Consider the following 12,575-nt stretch of genomic DNA (forward strand, 5'->3'; position numbering starts at 1 on the left):
CCATCCCATATAGTTTTTAGAAAAATGTCATTGTGCTGCCAACATCACTTTGCATGTCAGAATTTTTCACCTTGTCCAATATTGCATTCCAGCACAGTAATCCACCCTGCTATTTTGTTTTGGATGGTCAAAACATTTTAACTTTAATAGGAAAATCAAGTCCGTCACTGGATAAGACCTCATTTGGGGTTTGTATCTATTCATCAGGTCCTATCAAAATAATCCCAGATGTCTGGCGAGTTGTAAATCTACATCTTTAAAAAGCATTTGATGGAGAACGGTAACGCCTGATCCCCAATTCCAAATAAGTTCATGGTGACTTTCTATTGATGTTCTACTGCCTTCTTCCAGCCTACACTCAGATGGCTATCATGTTAAAATAAGGCTCTGCAGCATGAATATCTCAGTACCAGAGCCAGGTTTCTGAGCATCCAGTGAATAATGGGGATCTTCGAAAAGGTTAAGATCTGTCTCCTCTTGGAACACTGCAGGAACATGAATGCTTTAACATTTCAAGTTAGACAAAGAGGTGTTCCTGAAGGACCAGTGGGAGGCTTTAGTTAGGATGTCTACTCAGCTTGCTGTTTAAACAAACAGCCACAAATTAAGAGTGCCAATAGAAAATCGCATCAGTAAGGAGGAGGGCGAAAGGGGAGCTTAGCGTTCAGCTGTTTACAATTTTGCCAGGAACAGAAGGCAAGCAGAACCAGCCTTAACTCAGGGACACGGCTGATCCACAGCAGATCAAATGCAAATAAGTGACATTTCGTTTCTAACTTAATGAACAAAAACCATTGCCGAAGCACAACAAGACCCAAACTTCCCCTCGTGCTGCTTACCCATCAGACTGAAAGGTTTCTCGCTTTCAGCGACAGTGCTCATGTTTGGAAAGTTCTTTCATCCACGTCAAGGCAGCGAAAGAGCACTCTTGCTTTCAGGCAAATTGCCTGAATGAGCCCTACTGCTTTAAGATGAAAGAGTGCTTCCTGTTATGTAGCTGTTGGAATGAGTGATAAAGCTGTATTTACAGCAGTTTGCTCAACAAGTCCCACCAGCCACCAAGTTTTGTATTTTAAATGGCACCTGCTTCACAAACAAGGATTAACTCCTATTGAGAGAGAGCAGGTCATTGATGCTTACGGTCTAAAGAAAGGAAATCTTATAAAAAAACATTAAAAATCTGTAGACCTCCAAATTTAGCACAAAAAAATTGAATTAATGCACTTATGTTCCATCTCACAGGCTGCAATTAATAAGAACTAACTTACAAACAGGTTTGGTTCACAATTAACATCCAGGCAGCATGACTGATCATGATGAATCCACCTTAATAAGGGGGGAGTGTCGAAGTTCTTCAGCCATAAAACAAAACTCTGTTTTGAAGATCTTGTCAATTTGGAGAACTGGCTAGAAAAGAGAAACGCCACTTCAATGTAGCCGTTTAAAAGGTTCTGTGGTTTATGTGGAGTCGGGCAGAAAAGTCAGGCTGTATGAAAAGCAGAAAGGTGCTCAGTCAGACCTTCACAATGTGGGCAAAGCGAAACAGGAAACTACTCTCCTGAGGAACGCAGTGTCATGTACCTGGTCTAATGGAACACTAAGGGAAGTCTTAGCAAACCCCTGCGTGTACCATAGCAGTACAAGTGAAGTAATTCTTTCAGTTTTGAAAGCAGCCGATTGACAGAATATTCCATTTCAGTGGCACTTTATAGCTCCTTCTGCCACTGTGGGGTGGCACCCAGGCAATGGACTACTACCCAGTAGCAGTATCACCTGTTCACAGCACAGGGCTGAAATGAAATTTCTTCAGAAACTGTATCAACATGATAATGGAATTTTAATTTACTAAGTATATTGCCTACAACTGACAAAATAGAACTTGCTTATTTCCTACAAAAGAAAGTGTAAATACAGTATGAAATCAGTGTTATTGCAACCAAATATGTAAATACACATTTCACATGGACATCATATATACAGTATATATACACATAAATGAAAAACTAGGCAAGTACAGTCAGCTTTTTTCAAAGCTTTGGAATGTCTCCTGTACTCCATCATGTACCAACATTTTTCTTTTTACAAAAGTTCCCGCTCTTAAACAGCAAAAAAAAAAATCCCAAGTTTTATTCCTTATAAATTTGATTTAGTAAAAAAAAAAACCCTAAAAGCACAAGGGCGGCGCAGGTCAGTTTACAGCTGGGGCAGTTTGTCGACGGGGGTGTCAAACTTGAAGTCGGGGGGAAAGAGGTCGGCAGCGCGGGGGTAGATGAGCCTGTAGGACTGCCTGATCGTGACGTCGGCCACTCCTGCGATGTCTCCGATTTCTGAAAGGCATACGGTGAGAAGCCGATTAAGCAATGCTGCAATTAATGAGATCTAAATATATGTGCTCCTTGACAAACGGCGACAAAGCACAGCTTCACGAAGGCTACAAAGGGTTCCTGCCTCCGTTCCAAATGGAGATCTTCGGGAGTGAAATTCTAAAAAGGCGAGACACAAAGCTCTGAACACAAAGCTCTCCAAGAGCCTCACATCCTTCAAGGTCTCTCAACCCCTCCGAGAAGCCACGCCACATGTTTAAGGGGGAAATGCAAGTTAAAGCAATAGACCAGTCCGGGTTACTTGGGCTCTGGACTGTGAAATGCACCCCCACGAAGCAGCAACAGAGTGGACCGCAGGGCGGGTCTTGCCTTTCTGGGTCTTCTTTTCCGCGGAGGCCTGGGAGGCCATGTAAATCGCCGCGGCTGCCACGGAGATGGGGCTCCTGCCCGGCACCAGGTCCAGCTCCACAGCCTTCCGGGCGATGTAGGTGGCGGCGATCTGCACCTGCTTGGGCAGCCCCAGGTTGGAGCAGAACCTGGACATGAAGTCCCCCGTGGTGATCAGATCAACGCTGGTCTCCAGGGCCTTCAGGATCAGCTTGAAACACCGGCCGATTTCTTTTTTGGAAATTCTGGACACCGCGCAGATTTCTAGGAGGACACGGGAAAGGAAAGAAGAGTTTCGCGAAGCAGAAAGTCACTTGCATATAGTTTAGAGTTTAGTTGCTCGGATTTTAAAGAGCGTACATGTATTGAGCACGAAACCAAAGTATAACCACAACAGGACAATAGCTGGATTGACTTGCTTCTGGACTGTAAGAAACTGAAATGATCTCCGAACCCCTGCCAACATCCCAAGGGAAAAAGACTGGGAAAGGATTTAAGGAAGTTTTGATTCTGATCTGGACAGAAACAGCAGATGATCAGAAAATCAGTTAAGTGACAGAACACAAAGGGAGGAGTGTAGCCTTAGACTGCAGCTGTTTTCAAGTCAAAGTGATTGTAGCAACATGCTTGTAATTCTGTTACTATAGCAAAAACATTCATCAAACGGGATTTATAATATTATTCAGCTACTAACCTAAAGGGGCATAACCTCCTTTAGTTACACTACAATTAAAAAACAATGAGAGCTATCACTTGAAATTAATGTAGCCTGCATCCTGCTAACCCACACTGCCTTGAACACAAGTCTGGCAGTAGGATGCAGTGAACAGTGACAAGGGTTATCTAAGATTCTGCAGAACTCTGAAGAATAACCCACAAAACAATCTGCCTACCTTTAAATGTTCGAGGAACTCCTTCTTGTCTGCAGGCGATATACAGGCAAGCAGAAGCGATTGCATCATTACTTCTTCCCTTCAGGCTTTTCTGCTCGTACACTTGCTTAAATAAGTTATTTGTTCGGTCCTGGGAATTGGAGATGAAACATTTAATTAACCTTAGGCCTTTAACTTAGTGCCTCCATTAAAAATGCCAGCACTTGTTACATAATGCTTAGCAAAACAAACACAAAACGATGGGAGCCATCGCGCACTCACGATGATGTTCCTGGGAAGGTTGATTCTGTCTGCCATGTTGGTGATTTCTTTGAACGCATTCAGCATGGCCCGGTCCGAGCTGGACATGGTTCTCCGGTTCTGGTATTTCGAGTTGCCAAACTCGTCGAAGCTTGCTGCCCCAGTGCCCTTCAATCAAACAGTTCGCAATTACAAACACTGCAGTGCTCCTCATAGCGATGCAATGCGCAGTACAAATAATGAGGACATCAGCAGAATCAGGAGAGCAGATGGCAAACTGAGGACATCACAACAAGATCACTCTTAAAATAAACCAGATGGAGCTCCACTCCCAAGCTCTGCTCTCCTGTCCCTTTTCTTTTACTGTCCTCACTCCCAGGAGAAACAAGAGCCGTGGGATTCGTCTGCTGAAACATTTTCCTATCTTCACGAGGGTCAGAACAAATGGGTGCAGACTTCTGCACAGGTCAGGTATGAGATCCATGATTTTACCTTGCTGATCATTGTGGTCAGGTCTCCTCCATTGAGCAGAGGGTTCTGGGCGTCTCCAACTCGCGACGGGTCTTTGGCAGCTTTGTCATTGCTGAACGTCCTCCATTCTGATCCTACATCGATAACTCTGTCACCTATTGCAAGAGGGGTGGGGACAAAACCACACAGTCACACACAAGCAAGGCCAAGACCCTAGCATTTTTAAAACTGCTGGAGCCACAGTTCTCAGCCTTCAGCCTAGTGAACAGAAGAATGAAAAACACTACATCTGCAATAACACGGATTCTCCCTAACATGTCCCAACTAATCTTATTCAGTTTTGCTCAGCAGATGCTTGGAAACCAAACAGCCTCGGATCCACAGTGCCGATTACCGGCCTGCTATGGAATGCAGGACATTACAATGCTCCTTGGAAAAGCCGACACTCTCACTGGGGGCATATGACGTTATTCCTCATTTTGTATGGAGCAAGTGGGAAGTTCTGTAAGTTTCCAATTTTAAACTATGACTCACTTCCATGTGAAAAAAAGTGCCACTTTTAGGCTGGAATCCAGGCCTCTGCTGGGGATGTTATACCTTACTCTGACTGGGGCCAGGGCACACAAACAAGGCAGCCCCAGGACTTCAGAGAGCCAAAGGCTTCTTACTGATGTGCAAGAGATGCAGAATCTTGATGTGTGTGAAACACTGCCTCACACCCCCACAGCTGTCACAAAAAGAATGCCTACTCATTCCCCTTACCACAGACAATTTTATTACGGAGTAATAGTTTAAAAAACACTCATCCATCCTAGCAAGAGGTGGTTAAGATGTTACAGTGAATTAATCAATTCGGGAAGACGTGTGCCAATAAATACAGCCATGAAAGACAAATCCCACAACAGCCAGTCCAAAACTGCTGTTAGATTTAAAAGAAACTACGTTAAGTTTTACGGACAGATCTTGACATTTCGGAAATACTGCCTGTTAACTAGACCACAGGCCACTGTTAATAGGGTGCAAGGATCCTTTCTTACTTTTTGGGAACCACCCCAAAATAAAATAAAAAATTACAATAAACTAGTTTAATGCCACACAATGTTTCTGCGAGCTCTGTATGGATCAGACAGCCATTTGACAATGGTAAATACCAAAAGGTTTAGACAGCCGTGCTTTAAATTACAAGAGGGGGACTGATCCAAGAATTTATAATCCTCAACAGCACAGAGAATTGACACAAAGCAGGAAACAAGTAAAAAATATGTGGAAGCACATTTAAAACTGTGAACAGAAGGTACTTCTATACACAAAGGTCTATGGAACAAATAGCCCAGCCTTGTTTTTGAAGGCGATGCCCTGGCTTCTTCCATGAAAGGTCTGGATGAGATCTTTGGATTAATTTGCTCGACAGGCACCTTGGCCTGTTCCCGTTTATAACCCGTCTGACTTTAAGAGCGCTGCCGGTATTAAAGAGGTATGAGGCAGACTGATGTAGGTCAGCATAGAAGGACACAAAGATACATCTGATGAGGCTTGGAATAAAACCGAGAAGATATCATACTGTCGGTTCACAAAAAAAGCGCTTTCAAGCGTTACAGAAATCAATCATTACATGATTTACTTTAAGACACCAACACCACACTGACTGTATAAAACCATAACCAAATGTTTTGGACCATTATATCAGTTTCAAAGAACCACTAATTAACGTGCTGAACCTCTATCAGATCTTTCAGAATTGATCATTTGTTGAGTAAAAAAAGACTACCATATTACTGCACATTCTTAAAACATTTATGCTACACAAAACATTCAGCTTACTAGAGTGAGCCATCAATTATGTCAACACTCAGAGAGAAATGCTACATACTGCACCCCAGCCTTGATGTCGGCACAGAAATCAATAAATCATTACAGCTAAAGAGTACAGGGGTCAGGGAATTAAAAAACTAAACTGCTTGCAGTCTGCATTGATTCAACAGAGATGGATCAGAAATTTCCTCCAATGCCAATTTTTTTAAATTATTCTTTTATGTTTTAATGGGAACTGCATTGCTAGACGTTCTGCAGCTCTAGTTCTCAAACCACAACCCACTGTTTTTCTAAGAAAGGGAATTGAGAATTAACTGGTCATGTTCTTCTTTGTTCCAGTATTTAAGTCTGAACAGTGCTGGTAATCTGTTTACTTTGTTAAAAGAACAAAAAAGTGTGCTCAACTCTCATTATTTTAGGATTATTTTGTCACCTATCAACTTCCTCATTAGACCAAAAATGAGCCTGAAAAAGTGCTAAACATCCTCTGTTGCTAAAGTAGTCTCAAACATCAAGACAAGATGGTTTGTGGTGACCTTACATTTTAAAACATTAACCCAATCTTATGGCAGAGGAACAGGACATGTCAAATTTAATCTCGTGTAAACAAGATGCTAATCTTAATTCCAAACAAGGACCTGAAACACGGACAGGACAAAACATCCTGCTTTCCACATTTGCGAAAAGAACGAATTCATTTTTGAGGGTCTACTACCACCTAGTGGCTAACTTAGATAACTGCAGCGTTCACCTACAATCGTCATTGTACACAATGAAATTGTTTTGGATTGGCCTTCGGGCGAAATCTTGCCCGTCTCTAGACAGAAGCAGCAACATTTTTATCTATATCCCAGAGACGTTTAATGATAATGGTGATAACTTTTTACTGACTAAATGCCTTGAAAATCGCAAAACAATAATGAGCAAATGTAAACAACAAACATCACAGAGTGACCTCATGAATCCTACACCTCGAGCCAGCCGTTCTCATGTCCATCAGTAAAATGCGCTTGGACTGACTTCGGTACAATTCATATCTTGTACCGTATATCCGTGCTACCTTCGCCACACTGCTTGAAAACAGGACTCCCTGTGTACTCGGTACAGCCTGAACGTCTCAGATGCCCACTGGCTCCCACTGTCCCTACCACACTAAGGCATCCATCCCTCTGAATCGTTGCTCTGTTTTTCAGTCCCTCTTTATTACACTGCCAGGGGTCCAGCCAGTGATCAGACCAGCACGGGATCTGGGATGACAGGATGTGTCCCATGAGGTGTGAACTCCTGCAAACGGGCAGGTCCTGCACCCCTAACTTCGAGCCAGCAGGGACTGAAGGCCTTCCCTCCAGGGGAATATTTACCCTTAAATGCTTCCGATATAAAAAATCCATGCAATACTGCATCTCTTCCACTGTGCTATATTCCATTCCAGGTTGTAACCTCTCAGCAGCCTCTTTTTTCTCAAGCTGTTTAGTGCTTACTGTCATTTGAACAAAAATATTTGTTTTAAAACTTGGGCAAGGTCCAGCAGAGGGCTGCCTCCCACACCAAGCACTGCACAGCGCCTTTAGGACTCACTCAAAAAGGATCATTTTAAAATAAAATTTTGTTAATGGCCACAACATAGGTGCTGGCCAGCCTAAGTACAGTATCATTTAAACTTGCAGTTGTAGTGAAAGGTGGTCAAGTGTAATCTAAATGAACATCTCAGTAACATCCATGATTCCAGTTCCACATTTCCTGTGCGGACATGCGGAGTGTGAATGGGATGTTATTCTGCACAATCACAGGTGTGTAAACTGTGACCCCAACAGCCTCATCATTCCCGAGTTTCCTAAGACAGATGGCCAGAGGAGCACTATGGTATTTTATACAGATTCCATGAAACACGCATCACAATACCAAACAAACACTGTTCAATCTTTAAAAAAAAATCCTTTATTTGAGCAACTTTCACAATTCTTCTGAACACATCCATCACGTGAAGCGTTTAAGGAACAAAAGTGCAATAACTGACAGGAAGCCTAAATTCAAAAGGGGGATAAAAGACCGAAAAAATAACTGCTCTCTCTCCCAGGTGCAGGAGTACAGTCTGTTGTGTGTTGCGTTACATCAGGAGAGAGGGGACACATTCCTGGCTTTGTCGCGGAAGCATGGAAGTGCGAGGGCGGCGGCAGGACCCCCCCCAGCGGCTCGTGCGCCGTCGCCGTGCGCCGCACACTGTCCTTGGCATCGCTCGACCACTCACTGCCATGTGGCAGAAAGACGCAGAGGGCAGGAACCAAATCCACTTATGCAAACATTTTGCAGACTCCACAACCTCACAGCTTTCAACAGTCGCTGGTATCTCAACTCCTATTACTCTGCAGAACAATGTCACTCCTTGTCGCCAACGATTAACGTTCTTCTCTGCAATCCGCAAGAGGGGACAGAGGGCACACAGAGCTGTGGAACGACTGTAAGAACTAGAGAAGAGTTCATTTCGGTGTGTAGCAAGTTAAATACGGAAAGACCAGATTATGAACCTGAAGCACATAGAAATTTCCTTCATTTTCCGATTGGGTACAAGAATTCCATAGTTCACCACTCTAACACTAAAAAATGAGTCTGTACTCTCTAAGAATTTAACAAAGCTCATAATTCTGTTATGGGATGAAACCTTAAAGACAGTAAGAGCCTCAGCTTAGCTTCAGAACAAACCAGACCTTTCTGTGAGCACTGTATTACCGCAAAATGCAATAAAAACTAAGAATTAAACAGATAGCACTGAAAAGGATCTTCTCTTAAATATGGTATATAAAATTCACTATTTACCATTACCAGTATTAGAGAAGATGCTGTGGAAATGTCACAGAACCTGCGCTCTGCACATGACAGCACAAGGAGGAAGCTCAGCTCAGGTTTGTCACATAGTCCCTCTGTCCACAAGCTGGAACCTGCAGTAAATGTAACACCAGACGGGGTTTGTAGTCCAGACTCCTCTCATCCCCCTCTACCTGGAGATTATCAAGCCATTCCTCCAGATAGTGGAAGAATATCTGATCCCCGACACCACTGACCGCTCGTGTCAGCTCACCTGGGAGAGCCCTCCTGACACACCTGCTCTGAGCCGCTTTGGGCAGCCATGATGGTCAACAGACACCCAGACAGTCAAAAGCACCAATGCTTAGTATTAAAACAACCAGGATTCCCTGAGCTGCAGCACACAACTGGCTGACCAAATGTTGATTTTAAATGATAAAAAATAAACCACTTAAGAATGAAATGACTTCAAACCCCAGACCAACAGATTTTTGACAGTGTGCCCAGTCGAAGAGGACCCGTGACCCGAACCGCTGATATAGTCAGCCTAAATCTAAAAAAAAAAAAAACGCTTAGTCATGGTTAGAAGATGGACACATTCTGTTCTCCAGTTGGCGGATGTAGCTTTCATTTTCCTGTACTGCCTGAATCCGTGCGCATCAAAACCCAGCGCACCAGAAGTGATGTCATAGGGCCGCGGCAGTCAAGTCAAAGCCTGTCGATGCCCGAAAGCCTCTTTACTGTGACAGAGCCTGCTGCTCTCTGGCTTCCGAACGACGACGCGCGCCTCGCTGTCTTACCCACAACCAGTCCGCACTCGGGGCAGATCATGTCTCCGGCCCGGTAGTCCTCCACCAGCATGGCATCGGGGTGGTTGGGGCACTGGACCTTGGGAAGGGCATCTCCACTGCGGAGAAGCAACCACATGTCAGACCAACAGAGAACCCGCTGGAACACGCCGTTACCACATGTAGCAGCACCGCCACAGCCAGAACATTTCAACACGCAGTGGTCTAGCAGGTCTTCAACAGGGAACACTTCTGTCCCTGCCCACTAACGAAGAGCGACAGGGTAGCATTGCCTTGAGACGGAGGTTATGACAGGAAATTCCAGGGAAACTTCCAGGTAGCAAACGGACCTCAGTGCTCGGCCAGGTGTACCTGCGCAGGATTGACCGCCGACTTCCCAGTTCGGTCAGAGGCGACGGTGCTGGAGTTCAGCGCAAGTCTGATAGAGGCCCAACTGTACAGCACCAACTTGTAAATGAGGCCGAAATTATAAACGCTTTTGAAAAACTTCAAGATGCTGTGCCAGAAACGAAACGTAAGTAGCTTAATTTTTGAAGTTTTGTTGTGAAAACCATTCTATTGAAGTTCAAGAAGGTGCACGAGCTGCACGAAAAACTTGGACACAGGGTTTCTATAAAGAAACTTTTAAAATGATTCCTGACGCATGCTGCCAGTATACAAAGTCTTTTAGCTTATTAACAGCTGTACAACTATCTAGAATTATTCTTATCGATGTAAAATGTGTTTCTGATTAAGTGCAAAATCTCATTCCTAACAATTTGACAGTGATGCAACTAATGTGTCTGGCTCTGCCATCGTGGACTGACTACGAGCTTCATTACTTAGCTGATAAAACAATTACCCTAGTTTCCCTGCAAAATACTCCTAGAACAAAAACTACACAGCATGGCTTTCAAAGTACACTGTGTCCTACTGCAGATCAGAAAGCCAGATATGACCAGAGAATTGTTTAGCAGCAAACCTTTGGAAGAACTTCAGAGCCGATTATATTGTCCGTGTTGTTTTTTGTAAACATGCTGGCTAACCCAGATGATAGTTACAGGCTTTGTAACAGCGGGAGTCCTATCAAAGGACGACTAGTGTAACAATGACACACAAACAGGTGAGAATAAGGTCTATGAAATCGACAAGTAGTGGAACAAACTGTTCCAAACCTCCATGCTATTTAAACCAAGCGCAGGGCGTACAGTTCCAAGACAATTCGTCCCATATTTTCACTTCTGCACATCCATCCATGTTTTAACCACTTTATCCAAGACAGGCTGGCAGGGCAGCCGAAGGCTATCCCAGCAAGCAACAGGCACAAGGCCAGATACACCCTAGACGAGACGCCAGTTTTACTCAAAAGCCAATTAACCTACCAGCATGGCTTTGGACTGTGGGAGGAAATCCACATGAACACGGGGAGAACATACAGACTCCACACAGACAGCAGCCCGGGGCCCCAGCACCGCTGGCCACTGCGCCTCCGTGGCTTTTACTTCTGAGGTTTCCAAAACCCACACTGCTGCGTAGCGCCGTGCATCGTGAATAAGAACGGAATGGAAAGAGCTCACGTTCCGTGTTTGAACCGAAGCCTCCCTCTCGTGAATAAGCTCAAGCTAGAAATATGCTCTTTCCCGAAACTATAAAACACGTCTGATACTAGAGAACACCTGCCGTCAAAGCAGGTCAGAAGTGAAACACAGGGGCACCGAGAGCGCTGGCGGGGGGGTGTCTGTACAGCGGCGGTGTGCTGGGGGGGGGTGAGTGGGGCCCTGTCGGTACATCAGCTCCGGTTTCGATTCTGTCATCGCTCTCCGCTCCCCCAACTCGCACCCCCGCCGGTCATCTCACCGCACTGACAGCCGGACAGCCTGCCCGAGAGTGAAATCAACGCGCATCCCGGGCAGCCGCGGTGCGCACCACGCAGGCAAGCCAGACAATAGGCGAGCCGACGCGCACGGAGGGCAAGGCAGAGATTAAGCCAACACGCCTCAATCCCGCTCGCCACGCAGTTTCGACCAAGCACCCCCGTGTGCGCGCCCACGCACACGCCGGGTCCCACGGGCAGGTTTGTTTCAGACACAAAGAGGGGATCAAGCGGCCCCGGCGAGTCTGCTGACTGTTCACGGCGCCCCCAACACGCCTCCGGCTCACCCCGAAACGCAGAAAAAACACCCAGTACCGCCGGCCCCCCGTTAATGGCACCCCTTCCGAGCTTGTTTTCGATACTTTTATCTCCCCCCCCGCCCCTGTCTTGTTTACCGCACAAGACCTTAGAAACAACAGAAACGTATGATTAAAAAATACCAACCGGCTAGTAGACGCCATATTGCCTTCAGTCGAGCTCACCAACAGCGACTGCGGACACGCACTGCGCCCCACCTCTATTTATAGCTTCGCTCGTCACGTGCCCGAGAGCGTACGGGCAGCCGAGAGGCCCAAACTTCATACACGTCCTTAATCACTCCCTTTGTCGTGCAAATTTCCAAATAAAAAAAAACATCATAATTGAAGTTTCAATACCACTTCCATTTGCATGTAATACAAATCTGAGACTTTAAACTCCAAATGCACGTCATGAATCCTGCGCCATTTTACCACTTTGACTTTTACGGAATGACAGGCGGTAGGCATACAATGAAGGTTTTTCATTTCGTACGTGAATAAAAATCTTTATTTTTTCATTTTTTACCGCATTTTGTCCAAAGTACATTAACTACTTTAATTTATTTGACGCAGACAATACGATCAAGTACGCTGCTTTGACTTTCGAGTGACTTTCTAAAAGGCAATAGAAAGATAAAAATAACGAATGGAACGATTAAAATAATTCGCAGACACAGCTAAAAAAA

The 12,575-nt window shown here is 44.8% G+C and overlaps 1 protein-coding gene across 1 annotated transcript; it reads right to left on the reverse strand.

The window, feature by feature from the left end:
- Positions 1-1,818: 1,818 nt before the first annotated feature.
- Positions 1,819-12,141, reverse strand: gtf2b (general transcription factor IIB). The gene is made up of 7 exons (XM_006634711.3): positions 12,035-12,141; positions 9,730-9,836; positions 4,337-4,470; positions 3,866-4,012; positions 3,605-3,734; positions 2,694-2,975; positions 1,819-2,327 (listed from the first exon to the last, which is right to left on the reverse strand). Exons 1-7 carry the CDS (start codon positions 12,049-12,051, stop codon positions 2,194-2,196), a joined length of 951 nt encoding a protein of 316 aa, XP_006634774.1. The 5' UTR covers positions 12,052-12,141; the 3' UTR covers positions 1,819-2,193.
- Positions 12,142-12,575: the final 434 nt, after the last annotated feature.

This window comes from Lepisosteus oculatus, chromosome 9, assembly GCF_040954835.1.
Source record: "Lepisosteus oculatus isolate fLepOcu1 chromosome 9, fLepOcu1.hap2, whole genome shotgun sequence".
In the NCBI taxonomy this organism is placed as follows: domain Eukaryota; kingdom Metazoa; phylum Chordata; class Actinopteri; order Semionotiformes; family Lepisosteidae; genus Lepisosteus; species Lepisosteus oculatus.